Source organism: Cyanidioschyzon merolae, chromosome 16 (genome assembly GCF_000091205.1).
Source record: "Cyanidioschyzon merolae strain 10D DNA, chromosome 16, complete genome".
Classification (NCBI taxonomy): Eukaryota; Rhodophyta; class Bangiophyceae; order Cyanidiales; family Cyanidiaceae; genus Cyanidioschyzon; species Cyanidioschyzon merolae.
In genome coordinates this window covers 1-22,977 of record NC_010142.1, presented here as the reverse complement: position 1 = coordinate 22,977, position 22,977 = coordinate 1, and the positions used below count along the sequence as shown (strand labels likewise).

The 22,977-nt window shown below is 53.6% G+C and overlaps 8 protein-coding genes and 1 non-coding gene across 9 annotated transcripts, besides 4 other annotated features; 5 read left to right on the top strand and 4 right to left on the bottom strand.

Moving 5' to 3' along the window:
* Positions 1-179: part of a sequence feature (repetitive element) that runs on past the window's edge.
* Positions 180-856: 677 nt separating this feature from the next.
* Positions 857-1,488: a sequence feature (possible transcribed region).
* A 353-nt stretch (positions 1,489-1,841) lies between these two features.
* CYME_CMP010C (hypothetical protein) lies at positions 1,842-5,000 on the top strand (the record flags this gene model as incomplete). The annotated part of the gene is made up of 1 exon (XM_005537663.1): positions 1,842-5,000. One exon carries the CDS (start codon positions 1,842-1,844, stop codon positions 4,998-5,000), a length of 3,159 nt encoding a protein of 1,052 aa, XP_005537720.1.
* Positions 3,697-5,193: a sequence feature (possible transcribed region).
* Positions 5,194-5,692: 499 nt separating this feature from the next.
* CYME_CMP008C (RNA polymerase II subunit) lies at positions 5,693-6,094 on the bottom strand (the record flags this gene model as incomplete). Its single annotated transcript, XM_005537662.1, has 1 exon — positions 5,693-6,094. The coding sequence occupies one exon, from the start codon at positions 6,092-6,094 to the stop codon at positions 5,693-5,695; it is 402 nt and encodes a 133-aa protein (XP_005537719.1).
* Positions 6,095-7,129: 1,035 nt separating this feature from the next.
* On the top strand, positions 7,130-7,555 carry CYME_CMP007C (40S ribosomal protein S16; the record flags this gene model as incomplete). Its single annotated transcript, XM_005537661.1, has 1 exon — positions 7,130-7,555. The coding sequence occupies one exon, from the start codon at positions 7,130-7,132 to the stop codon at positions 7,553-7,555; it is 426 nt and encodes a 141-aa protein (XP_005537718.1).
* A 501-nt stretch (positions 7,556-8,056) lies between these two features.
* CYME_CMP006C (60S ribosomal protein L13) lies at positions 8,057-8,695 on the bottom strand (the record flags this gene model as incomplete). The annotated part of the gene is made up of 1 exon (XM_005537660.1): positions 8,057-8,695. One exon carries the CDS (start codon positions 8,693-8,695, stop codon positions 8,057-8,059), a length of 639 nt encoding a protein of 212 aa, XP_005537717.1.
* A 624-nt stretch (positions 8,696-9,319) lies between these two features.
* CYME_CMP005C (hypothetical protein) lies at positions 9,320-10,837 on the top strand (the record flags this gene model as incomplete). The annotated part of the gene is made up of 1 exon (XM_005537659.1): positions 9,320-10,837. One exon carries the CDS (start codon positions 9,320-9,322, stop codon positions 10,835-10,837), a length of 1,518 nt encoding a protein of 505 aa, XP_005537716.1.
* A 564-nt stretch (positions 10,838-11,401) lies between these two features.
* Positions 11,402-12,250, bottom strand: CYME_CMP004C (hypothetical protein, conserved; the record flags this gene model as incomplete). The annotated part of the gene is made up of 1 exon (XM_005537658.1): positions 11,402-12,250. One exon carries the CDS (start codon positions 12,248-12,250, stop codon positions 11,402-11,404), a length of 849 nt encoding a protein of 282 aa, XP_005537715.1.
* Positions 12,251-12,287: 37 nt separating this feature from the next.
* CYME_CMP359R lies at positions 12,288-12,383 on the bottom strand. The gene is made up of 2 exons: positions 12,348-12,383; positions 12,288-12,323 (listed from the first exon to the last, which is right to left on the bottom strand). It is a non-coding gene; the product is annotated as a tRNA-Thr (tRNA).
* A 169-nt stretch (positions 12,384-12,552) lies between these two features.
* CYME_CMP003C (hypothetical protein, conserved) lies at positions 12,553-14,094 on the top strand (the record flags this gene model as incomplete). Its single annotated transcript, XM_005537657.1, has 1 exon — positions 12,553-14,094. The coding sequence occupies one exon, from the start codon at positions 12,553-12,555 to the stop codon at positions 14,092-14,094; it is 1,542 nt and encodes a 513-aa protein (XP_005537714.1).
* A 2,560-nt stretch (positions 14,095-16,654) lies between these two features.
* CYME_CMP002C (similar to hedgehog protein) lies at positions 16,655-18,943 on the top strand (the record flags this gene model as incomplete). The annotated part of the gene is made up of 1 exon (XM_005537656.1): positions 16,655-18,943. The coding sequence occupies one exon, from the start codon at positions 16,655-16,657 to the stop codon at positions 18,941-18,943; it is 2,289 nt and encodes a 762-aa protein (XP_005537713.1).
* A 683-nt stretch (positions 18,944-19,626) lies between these two features.
* Positions 19,627-22,208: a sequence feature (repetitive element).
* Positions 22,209-22,977: the final 769 nt, after the last annotated feature.

Genomic DNA, 22,977 nt, shown 5'->3' with positions numbered 1-22,977 from the left:
AGATGGAGCGCACCATGAAATGTTCGAGGTTGATGGTCCTTTGGTTCTTCAGGCTCGTGAGGTACTTGATCGCCCCGTAGGTGCAAATATCCGCATCACACCTGTATCGAGTACCGTTGAAGCGATATTTGGCGTAATTTTCCCGGAGGACGTGAACTCGCTCATTGCTCCCCGACATTGTCTCCGTGCCAATCGTGAAGTGGTGGATGAAGGCCTTGCTCAAAGCTTTTTCCGTATCCTCGACTGCTTCGATGTATGTAACGTCGCGATGCATCTATTTTTCCAAGTACCTCAGTCGTGAAGAAGGCTTTTGTAATGCTCGCGGACTACGAATTGACATGATTTCTGATGGGCTCTAGCAACTTTTGCCTGTACGGTTCCTTGATATGACCAAGGAGGCAGGCTTTCACTACCATCTCGTCGCACTGTCATCTTTCTCGCAGCTTATGACGTCACGCCTCCACCGTCTGCTCTTTCGTCTTCTCCTGTTCCTCTTTGTTTGGCGCTGTTTTTCGCTTTTTTTTCTGCCAAGCGGTGATACCAGGCCTCCAGGATCCTCACCATCCTTCTCCATACTTGCTTTTTTTTTTTTAATTTTTGAAAAAAAACGCTCATTGAACGCTTGAGTTATAAACCGCAAAAAAATCACTTGAATAGACTTGCTTGGAGGTAAAAACACAACTGAGATGAAACACTATAATTTGCTATGCGCTCAACGCAAATGCGACTTGTACAGTAAAACAAAACGTCAAAAAATGGTCAGTCTCGCGTTTCCCTTCAACTGCCACATGCAAGGCGCATCTCGTGACTACCAGATATGGAGGTGCGCGTATCGACCGCGCTATGCAAACAAAGAGCAAAAACGATTCACCAACTAGCAACGATACAACGATTTCTTTCGTCCTCTGAGATAAACGTTAAAAGCGGGAAAATGTCTCCATATTGTCGACAGTTTACCGTATAGGTGGCAGATCCTGCAAGCCGCGCGAGTCTGCCAGGCTCGTGCTCCATGCTCTCCTCCGTGCCCGGTGCTCTAGCGAGATCTGAGCAACTCGTACGCAACGCAGTTGACTCTGAGACTCGGGGCAGTTCCGCTGCATCTGGGCGTCGCCCGGGTCGCAGTGGACGCCCAGAATATCAATTCGAGCTGTCGCAGGCACTAGGCTTGTCTGGACAGATTTCTGGCTCCCAAACTCACTATGTATCCCGACACCGTTTCAGGTGAAGCGTTCCTCGAACAGATACCCTCAGTGGTACGACAAAGCACAGCTCTATCTCCGTGCTGCATCCACTCCAGCGATATAGACGCTACGGCGGGAGCAGCGACGCAGGCACTCTGTTCACGATAGAACCCACAGAACAACCAGTATTTCCGAGAGAAAGTACAAGCAATGGAACTTGGAGATAGGCTGCAGCATCCTGGACGCATTCCCGAATGCCAATACCCGTCCATCCGGCAATCTGGGATCCCCTGATCCATGGAAACGCCTTCTGTCATCGAAAACAAAACGAATTGCACCCGCTGCCGCCGCCGCCGGCGATCGACGGACACCCGGAGTCGTGGTGCGTGCCGGAGGGCACGACGTCGGCCCTGCCAGCGTGCCTGCTACGGACTACGGTATCGCCGTGCTACTGCTTGCGCTAACAGAGGGATCTGTAGAACGAGCTCTCGTGGTGAAGCGCTCTAGTGTGTGTTGTGTCCTTTTTCTCTTTTAGAACCTGAAACAACGTGAGTCGATTCTAGGAAGGACTCCTGCTCTTGGGAGCCATCTGATCTACTCGTGAACTGGCGGTGGCGTCAGGCGCCATTCGTTTCCGGAAGAGCGTGTCGAGCGTCCACAATGCTCGAACGCGTTCAGGCGAAAGATTTGAGAAACGATTCCAGTGTATATCAGCATGCACGATCGAAGGCTAGGTTGGAATCTCGCAGTGGCAAAGGAGCGTTTGTGTCCGCCGCACCGCTTCCACACCGCGTCGGGCCTTGCGGTACTTTGAACAACCTGCGTCAGGGTCAGTACGTCCAAGTTATTGCGCTTCGTACTCCTGCAGTTGAGGAGCCCGCGAGAAACCTGAGTTTGAGGAACTCGAAGCGAAGACGCGAGAGCGAAGCGACCTCGGAAGCGTCTATACCCCACTGGCCAGCTGCGTGCACCTGCATGGCCTGGTCGGACGGAAGGCTTATTGTCTATGCACATGATCGTGTGCCTTCTGTTGAAGGCAACGGGGATGGGGCTAGCCTGTCCGAAAGCCCTGGATGCATCTTAGTGGGAAAGTGGCGAGACGATCCGTCGCTGTCGCCGGATCTCTCGCTAGCGGCAATGAATCAGCTTGGTGCGGGGCCGTTTTTAGGAAGGATCACGGCGCTGCAGTGTTCTTTTGACGAGTCGAACGAGTTTGAGCCCGCGAAACGGCAGCGCAGTCATGTCGTAGACCCAAGTCCTGCAGCCAACGCGGAGCAGCTGAATCGCTTTCCCGCCGCCCCGGAGCAAGGATACCCGCAAGCGCGTACGAGGCTCTTGATCGTCGTCGGCTACGAGAGCGGTGCCCTGCGTCTCTTCACTGTTGATATCAGTCGATGCGTAGATTTGAACGCTTCCCAGCGTCGTCAAACGAAGACAGGAAGCGAGATCGACTTGGCGCTAACACTTGAACTTTGTGACGTCTGCCGCTTGCCAGGCCGGATCGAATCCTTGGTGGTATCGGCACATTCCCCGCGACAGGAGGAATATTTGCGAGGCGGTTGCCTCCAGCATGTATACGCGGTATGTCGCGACAGCGACCCGATTGTTTGGGCATTGCAAGTGCGACGCTCCTCAGACAGAACTGTGGATGGCCAGTGCAATGCCGTCTATTGCTGGAGTGATACACAGCACCATCGAAGGTTGCGCATCATGCACACACGCGGAACTTCATTGCAGGCCTTGGCGATTTCCCCCACAGATCGCTACCTTGCTGTCGCTGCGGGTGAGTGCCTTAGCGCTTACGAGCTTCCGCGATGGTGTGCGGACGCACGGGAGCCCGGTGCGTCCCGGGACGTAGAAGTTGAGCGAATATGGCGCTTCACGGGGCACTCGAGTACCATATGCTGTCTTGCATTCGCAGGACCTGTGCTGCTGGCGAGTGCAGCGCTCGGCGATACTCTGATTTCACTCTGGAGACTGGATCAAGAGAATAGTTCGGCTCTTCACTCAGAAAATGCCAATTTTATCGAGAGCCCGCCCTGGCGTTCTGTGCTCTGCCATGCGGTGAACAGTGCGCCTGCATCAGTCGTCCAGCTGGTGGCTGCGGAGCACTCGCCAGAGGCGCGCTTGCCATCGATGAAGCGTGCTGCCGACACTTCCCGCACGACGAACGGTATCTGCTCGTCGGGTACAGCGACGGACCACGCCCTGGATGAGCACCCAGTTGGTCGAGATGCGGTATCTCCTAGAGCGTCAAACGCCGCCGATGCGGACTCTGCTCGCATTGCGATGGATGCCAGCCCCGAAACGTTTCTGCTGGCCGTGCTCGGGGACGGCAGTGCACAGCTATTCGGGGTGAAAGAGCGCCTATCAACACCTGGCCAGGTGTCGGCGATGAAAGCTGGCGAGAAGCGCTCGACTGTGCTCCATCCGCTGTTGATATTGCAGCCACAGGAGCCTTGCTTTAGTGGTGCTTCAGTTATGCGCTGGGTGAACAATGCCGGCGAGCAGCAGCTTGGCTTTGCCTTGTTTTACGGAAGCCTTCAGCAACCAAAAATTGTGTTTGTGCCGCGGAAGCTGTGGTCGCAGGACGCGCCGACAATGAACGGTAGCGAGAGCGGTGCGGCGCCCGTCATCAGTCTCCAAAACGATGCGCTATCAAAAGTCGAGCACCAGCGATCGTCGAACGTCGCACGTGCGAACAGCAACCCGATCTCATCCGACAGTGTGCATACCAACGAAAATACTCCGGTCTTGAACGGGGCTCGAGCGAATCACTCGGGTGGCATCCTGGGGTACGCGCAGCTGCCCGTTGAAGCATCGGCACCTTCGGATTCAGAGCGAAAGAAACACGCGCTGGATACGCAAACCATGCCGCCGAGCCTGTCGCTGACTTCCAGCGTCGTCGCAGATGGTGCGGATGGCGTATGCACCAGTATACAGCGGATTCCTGGGAATGACGAGCACGGAGCGGCAGCGAATGTTGGCATGAAGCTGAACGCTGTTGAGGCGGCATCGCACCAGAAAACCGCGCTCTTGCCAGAGCCCGTAGATCCAGCAGCGTCTTCTGCGAACATTATGGCTGGGAACGAGCTCTTATCGCTAGCCGAGCAACTTTCGTATGTGCAGCAGCAGGCGAGTGTTGCATCGGCACCCGAGCTGTTCAACAAGAGTTCCGGAGAGCGCCCGCTGGCAGTGGACACCGTCGCAACCTTGATTGTTCAAGCGTTGGATGCAAACGATAACCAGTTGTTGGACAGGGCACTCGCTGCAGTCCAGACCGCAGCTGGCGCATCTCGCACTGTGCGGAAACTGCCCGCGCGCGCGATCCTCTCGTTACTTGGAGCGTTGGTGGCGCGTTTTTGTTCACATTCTGTTCGTGCACCGGCATTATCATTGTGGATTCGAGCAGTTATTCGATGTCACGCTCCTTTTTTGCTCAGTCAGCGTGATGCTCGCTTGCCGCAGCACGGTGCGAATTTGCAATCTGTTCGCGAGGCGATGGTCGCGCTGTATTACGCCATTGAGGAGCAGCGTCGCCTGCGGGAGGCACTCGTCCGCCTCGAAGGCCGCCTCGAGCTTATCATGGCATTTGCGCAGTCGGTATCATTCTCTGGGCAGCCGCAGCCGCAGCAACCAGTCTCCAAGTTGCGAAGGATCATTCGGGAGCGACCAGTTCACGTACAGGCGCAGACAGCAGATGAAGAGGTAGCCTCCGTGGCCGACACGACCTCCAGTACGTCCACAACGAGCTCATCTTCACCGGATGCGAGCGATTCGAGCGGAAATTCAAGCTCCGAAGAATCCAGCGCTCTATAGTTGTTGTAAACCGAATCAGGTATTGAGGCGTGCATGGTTGCGAGCGCATGTTGACGCATGGCTAATTTTCTGCCCCAGCTCGGAGTGCCTCGCACAGCCAGCGCTAGTCGGCGACGTTTCCAGCCTGAGACCAAAGCACCGAAAGCTGGTCGTCCTTGGAGTCATTCAGTTTTATCAGAGACATGGACTGCCAAAAACTGGTCGCAAACACCGTCTCTCCTTACGTGAGACTCCACCGAAACGGCTGTGTGTCGGTCCCCAAGCGGCTCACTGCCAATCCCGCCGAACAATAGCGGTTTTCGAAGAATGTGCTCTCGGTGGCGTTAACTGCTACAACAATCGCCGACACGCAAGATGCCACTGCATGCGCCACTACCGACTCGAGCACGGAGCCAGAGTCATCGTTTCAGGCACCCAGCATCGACATTCGTCGTTTGTTCTCTCTGATGCTTTCGCTCTCGCTCTGTTGCTCACAAAGAACGAAGCTGCTCGTTTACTGGACAAGGTCCTCGAAAGCGAAAAGGTGTGACGGACCTTCACTGCTGTAATCGGACGCGGCTGCGAGTGCGTCTCACCACCGTAGGCGCGTATCACGCCCGCCACTTGGCCAACGTGGCCAGCTTTCCCGTACAGAAACCTATCTCAAAAGGCAGCAGAGAAACCCTCCAAAAAGACACAGGTCCGAAATCTCTTCATGTCCGCCAGGCAGCGTTTCCTGCGTCTATGCCGGCCTTCCGCACGGCTGCCCAGTTCTGAAGCTCGTTGGCGAACTCGTCCTCGAGGACGTGGATCTCGTTCTTGAGCGCAACAAGCGCCGCACACAGGGCTTCCAACGGCGTGTACTCTGATCTTCGAGTCTGAACTTTTAGGATCACGTGGTGTTCAAGCGGATGAGGAACGCGGTAGGCAGCAAAGAGAACGTTCCGGTCTCGCAACAGCTGCGCCCGCAGTGCGTTCGCAAGTGTGTGGTCCTCGCGCTCAATCACGAAGCTTGCACAGTTTGGTAACCTCGTATCAGGAACATATCGTAGCTTCTTCACACCCTCCGGCAAGACGATGGACTCGAAACGATCAGGCAAGTTATCGTCAGCCATTGCTCCAAAGAGAAGCAACGTTTCCAACGCGCAGCTGTGTCAGAACGCGGCGACACGCATGCAATCGATACGTGCTGGACACGCATCTGCGGGATATCCAGCGGTGGCGCTTTCCTATGAGGCGTTTCCATGAGCAAACTCAGCAATTGGACACTTTGCTTATGACTCGATAGTTGGTAGAGGAGCCGCTGTTGCAGCAGCAGAGAATCAGGGACAATGCGAGTCAAGGCTGTACGCACAGCAAGGGGCTTGCCTGGACGGACGTCCGATTTTCAGCATCGAGGTTGGCTTTCTGCGTCTGCATCCTGGGCGGTACTCGAACCGAGCATGAGCCCGAAAACTTCTGGCAATGCTCATACAACCTACAGGTGGATATAAGAGGCGTCGACGAAAGGCAATCGAGAACGAATACATCCCCTAGATTTCGAGCGATTCGCGGATTGCGTTCTCTCGCGCTCCCGGCAAGGCAGTTGCACATAGGAATCCAGACTGCTTGTCATAGAAGGCATGTATCATTCGTGACGGCTATCGATTCCGGAAAGCGCAATTGGATGCCAAGTGGTCCAAGGCGACGTCTGCGAATAGAATCACGCAACCGCGTGCGTCGGATATCATCTGTCGCGACTGGGACGCGCGAAGCTCGTCTTGCTCGGTCCGTTGCGTGATTGTCTCAGGCGCCGAAGATCACGCACACTAATACAGAAGATGACTTGTCTGTCTGTCTGTCTGTCTGTCGCTGGTGATTGCTTCTGTGTGGAACGTGCATTTACAGGGGTGCCATCCGGTGCTCGCGTGCGCCCCAGTAACCAGATAGCATCTGACCGCTTCCGCGCGCTGCGTCCAGCTTTGGCACAGGGCGGACGCTAGGCGCAACCTTCAAATTTGTCACATTATGATCGTAAAGTTAAAAAAGTTTCTCATTTGGTTGATGCAATCGGCGGCGCAGTCCGCGATGGCGAGGCGTCCAACTTACGACTTGCGTACTATAGACGCGGCTCTTTGGGTACCACGAGCACAGACATACGACTTGCCACCATGGTGAACGCTGTCCAGACTTTTGGCAGGAAAAAGACCGCGGTTGCAGTTGCTCACTGCAAAGAAGGTCGAGGTATTATGAAAGTGAACGGCGTTCCACTGGATCTCCTGGAGCCCGAGTTGCTCCGTGTAAAGGTTTTCGAGCCGCTGCTTTTGCTCGGTGAGGAAACCTTTGCAAACGTGGACGTTCGAGTTCGAGTGCGGGGCGGAGGAGTCACCTCTCAGATCTATGCTATTCGACAGGCTATTTCGAAGGCAATCGTTGCGTACTACCAAAAGTACGTTGACGAGGCGAGCAAGCGAACCATCAAAGACATTCTTGTCAGCTACGACCGCTCTCTGCTTGTTGCAGATCCGCGGCGCTGCGAGCCGAAAAAGTTTGGCGGTCGTGGTGCTCGTGCTCGCTTCCAGAAGTCGTATCGGTGAGGCGAGCGATTTTGTTGGAGACGCGCATCTGTTGTGGTGTGCACTCTTGGTGCGCCCTGGTTCGCCACGAGGTTGCCCACTGCGCCACTTGCTATGTCTACGACTCGATTTCGACTGGACCGCGCCAGGTTGATACTTGTGAGAATGAACGAGAAGACCAGCAAACCGTAATAGCCGCTGACGGGAATCCAGAATCAAGAGTGCACTGCAGACTGCGACTCGGCACTACATGCTGTGCGATTTTGCCATTTACGATGGTAACAGGGAAACTCAGCAGCCGAACGACATACGACAGGCGATATTTTAGAGGATTTACTGCCTTGAACGCCTCGAAGGGGCGTCCAGCCGTTCGATATCTTTGGTCTGGCGAACGCTCAGGGCACGATCAAGAGGCACGCGTGCACGACAAGGTTGGCGCATACACGTTGATGGCCATAAAGTTTGGTGTTCAAGTTTTCTGATAATGGGATTCGAGCGTAGACGTAATGCGCCTGTAAAACGTTACTTCTTCTTCTCCTCTTCTTGCGCAGCTTTTTCCATTGCGCGCTTCTTCCGAATACCATCGTAGCGTTGCAGTGTTCGTAACTTGCGGAGCTCTCGGTACGCTTGGAATTGTCTTTCCTCGTCCGTAATAGCTCGAGTACCCAACAACACGCCTTGTTTCTTTTGAATGGGGATAATTTCCTTATCCTTGAGCGTTGTCGCCTGGGCTAATATTGTTGGATCCGTCTCATCACCCTTGCGTGGGCGGTTCTTCTTCCGGGGGAAGACGACCAACCGGGACATGTACTCCTTCAATCGAGCCACATTACACTGAAGCGACTCATCACTCCTGTTGCGCCGTCGATGATCAACGGCTATACCTATCGTCGGTGCTAACTTGGGTGATATACCCGCCGCGCGTAGCTCTTCTAATGTAAACCCCCGACCACAACGCACGCGCCAGTTGTACCGTTGCGTTGGGCAGTGCACCACCGGACGCAGCGGACCAGCGAGCGGCCGCTTGCCTAGTTTCTCCGCTTTGCGCGCCCGCGCCAGCCTTCGTCGCTTCTTCCGCCCCGGCTGATCGAACCACGTGCGGATGCGCTCCTGCCAGTGTTTCCGGAACCGATTGGCCGGTATCGCGTTGTTGTGACGCATGCTACCACAGCCTGCCTATATGATCACCAATACAGCACAAAATTCTGTTACCACAGGGCGTCTCAGCTGTACCAGCAGCACCAAGCACACGCCAAAGCTGGCCAGGAGTCGCTGCACGCTACGAAGCCGTCAATCCGAAGCGTGTACCGTTCTTCAGCCTGCGATGCGCCATCGCGCAGCGTCGCGTGCGCGCCCGGAGGCGCATACCGCGGCGGTGGACGCGGCGGCTCGTGTCACGTGACCGAGGGCGGAGGTGGGTACTCCGCCAAACCCGCCAGTACAGGTGCTCTAAAGGACTAGCGCGTTGCGTGCCGAAAGAGCGCTCTCTCCTCGGGGGCTGCTGACCGGAGTGTTTCTGAGGTCGGCGGGTGGGTTGTGGGCTCCCGAAGCCCCAGTTGAAGGAGGCAGACGGGTTGTCTGGCAAGGTTCGTTTCTCGGACTTGCGCCGGTCCGTCGCGCGGGAGCACCTGGGCTCGCAGCAGGCCAGTTGTTGCGTTTTGCCCTGAGCGCTCGTCGTAAAGACGGTTTCGAGAAGCGTTCACAGCAGGTGAAGGTTACGGAACCCGCTGGCGGGTCAGGGGCGGTGAGGGCTGGCGTTCCGCGCGGCACACGCTCCCGTGTGAGATGCCCAAACTCGAAACGGCTACCGATACCGATGGAGTTGCAGGGCCACCTATCGCATATATGGTTTCGAAGCAGAACGGGACACCCCCGGGACGACATGGAAAAGCTTCTCATGCTGCTCAGGGTATCGCACCAGCAATGGATACCGTCGATGCGCCAGCCGAGCAGGGCCCTGTATCCACTGATGCGCACTGGATTGGCATGCACTCCCAGCAGCGCATGTCCAGCACTGGTCATGAAGCGGAGCCTGGCGGTGCACGCGCTGACAGCAGTCCAAATGCATCACTGGGAAACAGAATGCAAGGGGCGTCCTCGATGGGGAGTTTTCGGCAGCGCCTCAAGGTCGTCGGATTCGAACTCGCACCAGACCAAGAAATGAAGTATTTTCAGCTTCTTCGAGGCTTCTTCAAAGCGCAGCTTACGAAGATGGAGTTGCAAGATGCGCTTCAGGGAATCTTCTCGACAAGTGAACTGCGTGAGCATAACATGTTCCTGCGTGACCTGCAGAGCCGCGCCCTACACGGAGCACATACAAATGTGCCGCCGCTGCCGAATGTATGGGAGCACAACCGATCATCGCGGCAGCGACAGCAGTATCTATTGCAGCTGAAACCCTTCAGCAGTTTAGAGGCCGAGCAACTCGCCCGAGCGGAGCATCGCGGCCGAAGTACGGCGCGGCGACCTGCGAAGCGACGACGCAGTGAGGGCTCCACACCTGTGGCAAACCTTGATGCTGCCGGAGACGCCGAAACAGCTGAGGTGTCATCGCACCATACCGAACTGGTCGCTACCGTACGCAAAAAGGGCACTCGTCCTCGCGTTCGAACTCGCGCCGCTGCAAATGCCGCTACTACGGACCGGCGATCCCGCCTTCATGTTGCTGAGCGCCAAGCAGGAGGCGCGCTTGGCAAGGGTCTGCAAGGCGAATCTAATGCCACTGGGACTGTGAGCACCGCGTCCTATCGTGATGAGGCCATATTCCAACAGGCAACAGCAGATCTTCGGCAACGGGAGCTTTTGCGCCGATCGGAGCGCCTCGACGCACCGGCCGTGGCGAACGCAATGACGGTGGCAATGGCGAAGCAACGGGGCATGCCGTTGCGACGAGCTGCCCGCCTCGGGAGCAGCGGGAACGGAAGCGGAGACCCCGGTAGCGTGGGGTATCCTTCGCTACCATTCTCGCCGCTTCCACCAGGCCTCAGCTTGGATATTGAGATTTTCCTGAAACTTAAGCGACGTCTCGTGCAGCTGCTCGAAGCTGTGGAGCAGATGTCTAGCACAAATACGGGAAACGAAGTCTGGCTTGGGTACGAGTGCGTACCACTCGGGTTTAACGGGATGCCGCGGTCCGCATCACGCAACGCTGTTACCGGCATCCGTGATGAAGCCGTCGCGCTCCTTGTCCATAGCATAGAAATGCATGTTCGTGATCTTTTCGACGTGATTTATGGTATTCCAGACATTTATGACGAGGGCGACGCCAGTTCGGAGGCAACGCTGTACCGTCTACGGGCCTAGAATCCATTGCACATGGAAACTGCGCGCGCGTGGCACTCCAGTCTGTCTGTACCATGTTTGATTCAACTAAGGCGCAGAGTCGTGTTTTCTTATCACTCTCTGCTGTGTACAGCGAAGCGCCTCGACTATGGATTATGTTTAGCAACGCAGGCGCAACGCATGCTTTGTAGAACGCTTCACACAGCAACCAAGTGATATGCAGCCACTGGGATTCCTCTGCTTCCAATGCACGAGGCAGCGTGCAACGACGGGGGAACGTTGCGCATCACGCTGCAAGGCGATGCGAATGCTGGTTTCTTTGCGCGACCTGCTGCGCTACGTCTACGCATTCTCGAACACGTTGTATCCTCATTTGCCTATGCGTGAGGTTTCGGGAGGCTTGCGGGCAGCTTTCACTCGTGGCGATCTATTCCTACGCCACGCGCGGCATGGCCGAATGCTCCTCAAAGGCAGCGTCACGCGCGTAAACGCTATGCGGCACCAATCTCACCGATTTACATATCTTTTGGTGCTTTACCGAAAAACGGACACGGCTTGTTACTGCGTGATCCAGAACACGGTGCTTCAGAGGTCTCCTTCGAGAAGCTTGGCGTCGATTTTGAGCGGGGCACCAGGCTTGAAGGGCGGCAAGCCGAGGTAGGGGCAGCTCGCGCAGCGAAAGGCATCTCCGAGATGACAACTGTTACAGGAGCCAGTCTCCATAGTTGGCGTCTTCCCTGCTGGGTCACTCTTTGCGGTATTCTCTGAAAAAGAACCACCGTTCACTGCGGCATCTTGCTGGTCTCGCCGTCCACATGTGCAGTTTGCACATGGCTGGCGATTGGCCAAAGCCACTCCGGATGTCCCACAGCCAGAAGTCTTTCCGTTCGCTTGCTCGGAGTTCTGTGCCCCGGAAAGCTCGGTGCTTGATATAAGCTCTTCGTCGTCGATGTACTCCGTCGCGACGGTCGCATCCTGCAACTGAAAGACTTTTCCGAAGTGAGCGGAGTCACTGGGCTTCAGTGCGCGCAGAGAGAACCCAGACGGCTCGCTGGAGCCTGTATCTTGCGATTCAGGAACCCGGGCGCCGTTCACTGTTGGTTCTGGCTCTTCCGCTGCCCAGCCTATGCTAAGGAATCGCTCCCGGAGCTGGTGCGCCTCGGCTTCGGTGATGTCGCGAAATATCACACAGCCGGCTGGAGCGGTTCCCGCGTCGAGGGCGTCGAGCACTTGCCAGCTACATAGTGCGGCTATTGCTCGCTCTCGTGTTGCGGTAGCGTTTTGAGACGCTGCTCCCAAGTCCAGACTCCAGCTGTGCAGCGCTTGCGCGAGCGCCGCACCGTGGATGTGTGAAACGAGCTCTTCCACAGCCTCCTGGAGTGTTTTTGTTCTAGACACTAAGTCTAAAACGTTTGTAGTATACTCTGACACCATTTTGTCGAGATGACCAAAAAACCGAGAAAAAAATAGGTACTAGTGAGATGCTCTACCACTAAGCTACGAAGGCCTGGAGCACGTTTTGTGCGTCCTGAGCCTTCGATGGGAATTGAACCCATGACCTTCTCATCGCTGCGCGACGTATAAATTCGGTTGAAAATTGATATATATAGACCTGCTGCGCTCGTGCTACGGGGACTGGTTGCGGCGCTCGTACCGAGGTACCAGAGTATGCGCTAAAACAACGTCCACCGCTGTCTTGTTCTTTTCTGAGACGTTTTGGTACTGTTCTGGGGGGAATGGTGCGCACCTTTGAGCGCCAAGCGGTTCCTGGTGCTGCGGTGTACCACATTACCTCTCCGCCTGCAGAAACGCCGCTTGAGCAAGTCACCAAAGGCTCGAAGCAAGCGTCGCGCCGAAACGTTCGAGACGTTCGTGCAAGGACAGGCGCGCACGCTGCACAGATCCAACTGCTGCAGGACCTTGAGTTTCCTGGATCGTGTGTGCGAGTTCGCTCGACACCTTCCGGTACGCACTTGGTTGCAGTTGGGACATACCCACCGCAGCTGCGAGTTTTCGAGTTTGCAGAGCTGGGTCTCAAGTTTGTGCGCCACTTTGACGCTGCACCTGTGGATCTTCTCGTTCTTGAAGACGACTGGCGAAAGCTGGCTATTCTACGAAACGATCGATTTATTGAGTTGCACTCGCAGGGCGGCTTGCACGAGAAGGTGCGTATTCCGCATGCTGGGCGAGCCTTGGCCTATCACCCGAGCAACTGTGACTTGTACGTTGCCGCGGCTGGGTCTCGCGTGTATCGCTTGAACCTTGACGAGGGTCGGTTCTTGCCGCCCCTAGAAACATTTTCCGCGAGTAACGAGACTCTGCAGCTCAACAAAGAATTTAACTTGCTCGGAGCTGGCGGTGACTCGGGGTTTTATGAAGTGTTCGATCCGCGCGAAGAACCGCATCGGCGAGCGGGCTGCTTCAATCCTGCCAAGCATGCAACAGAACTCGGGAACAGCACTGTGACCTGTTCCGTGTTTCAGGGTCTACATCTTGGTGTTGGGCTGGATGACGGGACACTACTGCTGTATGATATTCGATCAGAACGACCACTTGGGGTACGGTCGCTCGGCTTTGGCCTCCCCGTGCAGTCGGTCAGCATCCACGTTGGCGCACACGAGCCGAATCGTTCCTGGCTAGTTGCAGCGGACAGAAAATGCGTGAAAATTTTCGGTGACCTCCGATTAGAGGACGCACCCTTTCTGAGTTTCGAGACTCCTGCTGATATCGAGCAGCTGGAGACCTCATTCGGCGGCGCCGGACTCGTCATGGCAGCTTGTTCAGATCGACCTGTTCATTGCTATTTTATACCAGCACTTGGCCCGGCTCCGAAATGGTGTGCCTATCTGGAACATTTGACAGAGGAACTCGCGGAATCGACGGTTTCGCAGCAGGATTCGGTCGTGGCGATCTATGACCACTATCGGTTTGTGACTCGAGACGAACTCTCCGCTCTGGGACTGGAATCGCTCCTCGGATCTGATGCTTTAATTCCTCATCTGCACGGGTTTTTGATTGAACTTTCCTTGTATCGGAAGACTCGATCGGCCATAAATCCCGCCGAGTATGAGGAATGGCGTCGTTTGCGCATTCAAGAGCGAATCGCCCAACAGCAGCAGCAGCGCATCAGAGCTGTGGATTCGCAGAAGAACCGCACCTCGAGTCGCCGACGAGAGAAAGATGATGAACGATTCCGAGCTCGATTTACGGACGCTGATTTTGCCGTCAACGAATCCCATGAGCGCTGGCGTCGATTACATGCCTCGAACAAAGCGTAGCGCAGCTTTGCGTGATCCTCAATGCTTCGTTCTGGGAGTTACAGCGGTACTGTCTGTTTCCGTCATACGCATACGTCCGTGCATAACGTTTTTCTGTACAGCGTTAGAAACGTTTTCGAAATCGACTCGGGATCGGCATGCACCCGGAGAGCATTGCTCGTATGGTGGTTGTGCCCTGGTTTTTCGTGGCGGTGCTTGCGCATCCCGCTGGCTCGGCTGTCTACCGGGGGCGTCATTCGCGGCTTTGGGTTCTTGAGCGCGAGGTGATGCCGTGCTCCGCAAATTCAGCGGGAATCTTACTGTCTGCATGCGATGCAGTAGTCTTGGGCTACTGAAGCGCAGGTAGTTGGAAACGCGGGCAGTTGGACGCAGCACCAACTTGGAAGGGTGTTCAGCTATTGTTTCCCCGTTCTTGGTCACACATCAGCAGCAGATGTGACGTATGAGGTGCCTTGCGAAATATTTTACTCCATAAACGGCCCATCGAGGTGTTAGGCGACTGCGTTTACCATCGAAAATGAAAAAGGCCCGACTAGAAGTCTGGTGTACCAGGGACGAAACTAGAATTCACACAAGCTTATGGTACATGCTTCTCCGTGTATTTTGTTCATTTCCTTGGCAGCGGTAACGCCCAAGACGTGGGCTTGAAGGTTAGTACACAGAGCGGCGGGCGAGGTCTCATGACGCGCACACTATCAAATTCTAGAGAGAAAGGTAACGGCAACTACGGGATGGACAACGAATCCAGAGGCTGCGCACACCCGAGTACCACCAGGACGTATGCGTAAAAATTCTGAACAATTGGGATCTATCTTGTGTGCGAGTGGCGCTTGGGCTGGATTCTGGATTCGGCGCACTTGTATGGAGCTCAGGGTCAACGGTCCTGCCCTGAATCAAATTCCCAGCTGTACTAGAGCTATTTCTGAGGTGTCAGATTACTGGAAAGTATCGCACAATGCGCTGGGCAAGACGGCCCGTCCCCTGCAGATTGTCTGGTATAAGCGCAAGTTCACGTTCTCTGGCTACTCGATTCAAACGGGATTTGCCGTCGTCTCACTGACCTTCCCCATAATCACCTACTAGGAATATGCCCCATAGAATGTGCCTATCCGTATGCATTGTTTATTTTTTCGTGCACGAGGCAATATATATTCACGGCGCTCGCCCCGGGCTGGGCAGCGCAACGGGCAAAAAATATTCTGGACATGACCGATTGCGCGTAACAGGTTGGCTAAAGCAGCACTCTTGCTCAAATATTGTATGAGCGAGTGTTGGCGAACCCGTTCGCACTTGGTGAGCTTTCGAATTCTACCCTTGCTCGCTTCACCGGGAACACGGGGCGTCGACCCGGCCCACGGATTCGAGTTCGATGCCACATGGCGACAGCAGTCACAGGCGTAGTCCTTGCCAGAGGAAGGTCGGGGTGCGTGGTCCGAGAAGCAGCGGGTCGAGTCGCCACCAGCCATAGGCGTCAGCGTGAACCCCACATATTCGGTGCCGGTTTGATCGTACAAGGGAGCTGAGAGTAAAATACTTTAGTTCAGCTTTTCTGGTACTACCACCGGCGGCATGCGTCTCATAGGCGCCCTGGTCGCTGTGGTTTCCCAGCGTACTGTTTCGCAGAGCCGGCAATAAGGCTGTATCAGCGCCCTGCTGGGTCCTAGAAAGAAGAAGAGTCCCAAGCCCGCAGCGGGTGCTACGCTCCGGGCCAACGGCCTCAGCTGTATGGCGAAGTAGTTGGTTCACTGTAGGGTATCAGCGACATTCGCGCATCCGGAGTCGCAGCAAGCTTTTGAGGCTGCTTGATAGCGGGATGATTGTTGGATCTGTCTTTTATCTCTATACAAATGAATACTTTGGAGGCTCATACTACACCAGTGCGTAGGTGCCTGACGGCAAAGTTTTTTTTTCACGTTCTTCGTCGAAACATACGTACGCAGAAAGATTTTGCTGCATTCATCCATCTAACATCATACAAATGTGATGTTCGGACTCCATCGGTAACATAGGGCACAGAATAGACTTTAATCGCAGTCTCCTCTCCGGAATGGTCGTAATTAATATGGCCTGCGCGGAGGACACAACCAATTATTTGCAATCGCATTGATAAGGTCTCCAGCATCAGCAAAAGAAAGCAGCAATGACGGAAGAAATATGTCTCGTTTCCGAAGCCGGAGGTGGCATGTGCTGCGTAACGTTTGCTAATGCCTAAACGCTACAAATCCGTGTACGTAGAAGACACGGAAATAAGAGCAGTACCTGCAAGTGCCTTGGATATCCTCGAGAGGCCGGGCTATTAGAAATCGTCAATGGGGCATCGATGTCACGGCAAATTTTATGTCACGAAAACATGGGCATAACTACCATTCTGCCACGTGTGCGTTCGCCGCGGCGGCGACATGGCGGAACCCAACGATTACGCACGGGAGATACGCGTTCAGGCGAGTCCCGCCTAGGTTTTTTACAAAGGCTGCTGGTAAGTGACTAAAGTTTTTGTCGCTCTTTTTGAAGAGCCTGTTCCCCGGCGTGCTGTTTTAGGGAACACGACTAAGTCTCTCCTATGGTTATAATCAGAGTTAAACCTACTGTTTGCTTCTTTCTTTACCTGTTTGTGAGCTTTGCTGTTCGCACGCTCGTAGCTACTCCCGTGAATACGGTTTCTTGGACTTGGGTAGGGGGCAATCAGCGTACCGACGGGTCTGGAATCTACGGCAACAAGAGTCTTCCAGCAACGGGCAACACGCCAGGCGCGCGGCATGGCGCCGCTAGTTGGTCGGGTCCGAACGGTCACTACTTATTCGGTGGTGAAGGGAAAGCAAACGCAAGCATAGGACACCTGAACGACCTATGGGTGTTCAATAAATCATCCTTGGAGTGGACGTGGATTGGTGGGTCATCGGTTCCCGACCAGTCTGGTACCTATGGGACGCTCGGGAAGGCGAACTCGTCTAATATGCCTGGTGCTCGGGAAAACGCCGCGTTTTGGCAGACATCTACTGGCATCTTCTACCTTTTTGGAGGATACGGTCTTGATAAGAACGGAGACATTGGTCGTTTGAACGACTTGTGGCAGTACGATCCGTTTACAGAAAACTGGACTTGGATCGCAGGGAACGACACAGTGGACGCGCCTGGCGCTAGCGGACAAAAAGGAAGCTTCAGCAGCAGTTTTAGTCCGAGTGCTCGGGATGGTGCTGCCTTTTGGACTGATATGAATAATAACCTGTGGCTCTTTGGTGGTACCGATCACATATTTCGTGATCGTGCGGACTTATGGGTATTCAACACCACTACATCCGAATGGGGTTGGGTCGGAGGTAGCCTAGTTGGCAATGAGTACGGTAATTACAGCGCTCCTGGTGTTGGAAACTCCTCAAACGCTCCCGGTGCACGACACGCTGCGTCCACGTGGGTTGATCTTGATGGTAATCTGTGGCTGTTTGGTGGTAGGGGCTACGGGAACAGCACGACGCAGTACGGCAACCTCAACGATCTATGGATGTACAACATAAGCACCGGTATCTGGGTCTATGTCACTGGAGGGAAGACTTCAAACAATTTCGGCGTTTACGACGTCTTTGGAGGGTATTCTGCGATGAATACGCCTGGTAGTCGGTTAGGTAGCGTCAGTTTTGTGGACTCTTTGGGTAATCTTCAGCTATTTGGTGGCGCCGGGCTGGCCGCTGCATCTAGCCTCAGCGGATGCTTGAATGACCTCTGGGTATTTGATCCGGAGCTTGGACAATGGGCGTGGATCAACGGTAGTGCAATGCCGAACAGTTTGAGCTTCTACGGAGTCGTTAACGAGACCAATAGTTCAGTCAAACCGGGTGGTCGATTTGGCTCTACTATATGGGTCTCTCAATCAAATGACGCGACGTTTGCGGCATTTGATCCAGTTCTATTTGGCGGCTTTGGCTATGCAAATGGGTCAGTTCCTATCACCGGGTTACTTAATGATGTCTTTTCTCTATCGGAGGTATTCGTTTCGCCGTATCCTACTCCTACACCAACTCCAACTATAACGCCTACAGCAAGTCCGGCAGTGTCGGTGTCGGCGTCGTACTCTGCGACAATGTCAGCAACAACGAACGTAACAGAGGTCCCAGTAGGCACAGGCTCCGCGGTATGCTTCCCTGCGGAGGCCTCTGTAATGGTTGATCGTCTAGGCAATACGGTGCTGATGAGCGAGTTGCGCCCGGGTATGGTGGTGATTGGCGTCAATGGACGTGGGCAGCTCGTCGAGGATACTGTACTGGGATGGTTGCATAACGAGCCTGGTGCTGTAGTGGAGATCCTTGCGATCAAGACGCTTTCTGGGAAGCAGCTACGCTTGACGAGGCAGCATCTGGTGTATCGGATGCACGAACACTCAAGAGTCCTGGATGGCAGTATAATAACTATTGCGACAGGTCATTTACGGAACCAGCAGCAGCGCATACATAAGAGCCTTGAGCTTGAGACCTCTGCCATTGAGGCAGCGTTCGCAGAAGATATCCGCATTGGCGACGCTCTGCTGGACGTTGCCTCGGATCTCCCGGATCCGGTAGTCGCGATCGACACTCTTGTTACGCGTGATGGCCTCTATGCACCGCTGACGCGCTCAGGGCGTCTTGTTGTCGACGGCATTCTCGTGAGCTGCTACGGAACGTATCCGTCTCATGTTGTCGCGCATGCTGTTCTATGGCCTGCACGTGTAGGTGCGCTGCGTACCATATGGGGTTCAATGCTCGGCACAGACAGTACGGTCGGTATCATGCCGTACGCAGAAGGGTTGTATCGCATGTGGACGATAGCAGCGCGCATTTTGAAGGAGGCTCGTGTGAGTGTTGTGGCTGCTGCCTGCTGAGCAGCGAAGCTGATGCAGAGTCCACGGTCGACCAGGACGTGAGCCCCATCATGAGCTGCTACGCCTACTGTCTGAAATGTATGAACGAGCGGTGATGAAAACATGTTATTTATAACAAAGAAGGCTTCAAACAGCATATTGTAAGGTACGTTGGTCATGAATGGAACCTGAGCCCTGTAGATGTATGGGTGAGGTTGCATCCATGGATCCACGCGATCGCAAAATTTGTGGATTGACAATAGAATGGAAACGAGATGTGATGCATCATCGAGCCGTGGCTGAAAATAGCAGGTCCTGTTGGTCACTTGAGACAGGTCGATCCGCGATACACATGCATCGAAGCTTGGAGATGTCGTGGAGGCTGTCAAGCTGCGAGGCGTTCCGTCAGACTGTTTTCACATTTGTGGATGTTAACGGTCTGCTCTGTTGCTTGACTCTCGAAGCGGTGGTGTAAGGCATTCAGGAATTTATACGAGGAAAAAATATCAGAATCAGTGATGGAATACATTGTCTCAAAAAAACCGAAAAGAAAGTGACACTGATACATCATATAGAATGGCACCAGACGGCTGTGAAGCAGAAGTGGATTACAGTTGCACAATTTTACCACTCCTGCAGTGGAAAGCACGAAAACGGAAGATTACAAGACACGAAAGCGTAAACATATTATGCATCGAAGCCCTGACACCAACAACGCCGTTCTAAGTCAAACGACAACAGTGTACAGTAGTGGCGAGAAACCCGCACTAGACAAGACGTCTCCAACTAACGTGCAGACGCCTCCCCGTCTTTTTGTACCGGCCACCTACTACTGGCTCAAACTTTTTCTCATATAATCCGACTTTGGGATATTGTCCAACAAAGATCATTCTTGTCTATTCTGGAGGTCTGTTCTCCAGCATCGCACACCTCCGTATCTTGATAGCGGCATTAAAGTCTCTGTTCACAAACCCCATACGTAACTTGCCATTGGAAGTTGCACTCACCAATGCGAGTAGCCCTCGGACTTTCGTTCGCCTTTCCATTTGCTCCTCCATCAGCGGTCCGTACTTTTCTATATCCTCAGGGCTCCGCTGGCCCTTTTCTACCTCCACTCTCTGAAGTGTATAACCCAGTTCATGGTGTGTATAGGACGTTCGAAACTCATCGACAGGTATCGTGACGAAACGCCGTTAACACACATTGTATGTTCTTGTCGACAGAGCTGGAGTAGTCCCTTTTGGGTCTTCCATCGCCCTGATCCATACGCTACTGCGAGCCTCTGACTGTCATCCTATTTCAAGGCACCCAATTGATTGAAAAAGTTGGCGAACGCCCGCTGGTTCCCGCAATACAAATTTATTCGCAGACGAGCCCACCGGGGCTTTGTATACTCCTTCCACAGCGCATCCCAATGAGCGACGCGAACTTCCATGAATTTCCGAAAAGCTTTATAGTCCGCTCCGCGGCTAGTCACCTCGCCCATAGCTTCCATATGCTCTTTCATTCCTTCATTCCATGCTGCAATTTTCTTTTTTGCATTCATTATACAGGATTCTCGATAGTATCTCGCTCTCGAGAGCCTCAAAAGATGCATGTCTCTCTGACGTACGTTACATTCAGTACCATCTTCCGCACACTCGGGTATTGCGATTGTTATGATATTCGTGTTCCTAGGGTTAAGGTCGACGACAAAGTCGTTTTCGTGGCGATTATACGTTCCATCGCCCATCTTCTTCTGTTCGTGCATCGGCAACGGCGACAACGAAGACGAGATAGGACGAAGTACTTACAACCGCTACTAATGTACCCATATGTATCCATCATCGTTATCGATGGTCCCCGTGAATACCTTTTTTGGCCGGTTTGGGACACTTGGAATCGAAATGCTTCTTCCAGTAGGTGTCCCGGTCTTCGCCGGTGGCCCCTTTGTTGCTTATATCGAGCACTGGATAGAACTCTTTCATGAAGGCGTAAAGGACTCTAGAGTCGATATTCACAACATGTGACTTGAACTCGCGTAACCGGACGACAACGAAGCGCATCTGGAGAAGCTCTTCAACGTCCGTTCTCCCGTCGGTCATTTTTCCAAACTCAGCTCCATGTCAGCCTTGCGTTCGAGTTTTCGGTCGGAAAAATGAAGTAGGGCAGGATGAGGGACTAAAATCTTTCTTCGTCTTTTTTGATCATATCTGACAGTTTTTCTCTAGGGTCGACAAGCCCCAAGCGTGAACGATGTTTTAGAATAGTCGCGCGGATAACAAAAGCAATATTCCTTCTCGGGCGTGATGTCCTCTTGTCGACGAATCTGATCTCCTGTTCATGCTGGCGATCGTTCTTCATACCATCGATGATTGCAAGCATCGCTTCGCGAAATAGGCCCGGGTACAGCGCAAAGACGACGCGTATCATGAAACAATCGAGGGTTGCGATGCTACGGTTCCTCACATTCCTGAGGCACCTCTTTGCCCTGTATTCGTAAATATCTACGTCACCCCTGTGTACAGCACCGATGACGAGGTACTTGGCGTAATTTTTGAGAAAGGCATGCACTCGCTCATTTATCCTCGATGTTTTCCCATTAAAAACAATCAGGTGGTTGATGAAAGTCTTTTGGAAAATTTCTTCCGGAAACATCACTTCTGCGATGTGCGTTACCTCCGGATGCAGCTCGCTCTCCAAATGCCAACGTCCTAAAGAGAAGGTACAAACATACCTGGCGTACGAACCGACACGCTTTCTGATAGCGTCTCGCAACAATCAGTCGTACGGATCATTGATATGTTGGAGAAGATAGGATTCCACCACCATCTCGTCGTACAGACGTCACCATGGCAGCCTTCGATCTAAGGCCTCCAAATGTTGCTTCTTCTTTTTTCCTGGCCCTCTTCGCTGGGCAGCATGTCTCGTTTCGTTCTGACATCCGGGCACATCTGCCACCCCGTACCCCCCACCCCCTTGATTTACATGAGTCAATTTTATTTGGGAGAAAAACTCATTGGACGCTTCTGCTTTGAAAGGCGAAAATCAGTTGAATAAATTTACTTGAAGATTGAAACGCTATTGAAGCCAAAACTACAATTTGATACGATTCGATCGCAAAAACAAGTGGCCCCGATACAGCAGTCGCTCCACAAGAGGTCATTAACACGTTTCTTTTGATCGGCAAGACGCACGTAGTGTGAGGTGACGGCCAGATTTCGCGATGCGTCACCAGGGCGCACGACATAGAAGATGCCAACTAGTACAACAATATACACAAACGGAATAGCAAGTACTATCGCCACCAACCGGAAACGTTGAAGAGAGAAGTTTTTGCGTATGGTCACACTGTTAGATTAGGCGGGAGGTGTGCGAGCCGCGAGAACGAACCGGCCTGTCCTCCGTGTGACTTTTCAGTGGCGAGGGATGAACCGCACCTGAGCATCTCAGTCGAACGCATTTGATTGTTGGATCATGACCAAGTATGCTGCATCTGAATATAAATTTTGGCGTGGCGGTCTTCCAATACAAAGCACCGCGACTACCAGGCAGGAAGGCTGATAGTACAGCTTGGAGGCTCCAAGAAATATAAATAGCCATGCTTCCGCGTTGCATGAAACAAGCCTCCACCGCCACGCTCAGTAGATTGTCAAGGCTGCTGTATTTCCTAAGTGCACCAGCACCAGCGATAACTAGATTACGGCTGGTGCATACGGCAGGCATCCGGCGTAGGATAAGAGTGTGAAACGACCAATAAGGCCGAGAGTAAGAAAAAGAAATGCAATGCACAGGGATCGTTCGGAATGAGAGAGGATTTTTTCGAAACCAATATCAAAGAAGCGATTTAATCCGTCTGGTCAGTGCAAAAGTTCAGTAAACCAGAAAAAGCAAAGCGCCCGTGGTAATTTCCAATTAGCTTTGGTATGTAGTAAACGACGCTATACCAGACGCGTATGAGCCCAGATCAAACCGTCAGAGGAGAATACCCTATCGCCATTGAAATAAAAGACGCCGATGTCATAGATGCTCCCGCACTGAGATCACCTAATCAATGTGATCCGAGGAATGGGGGG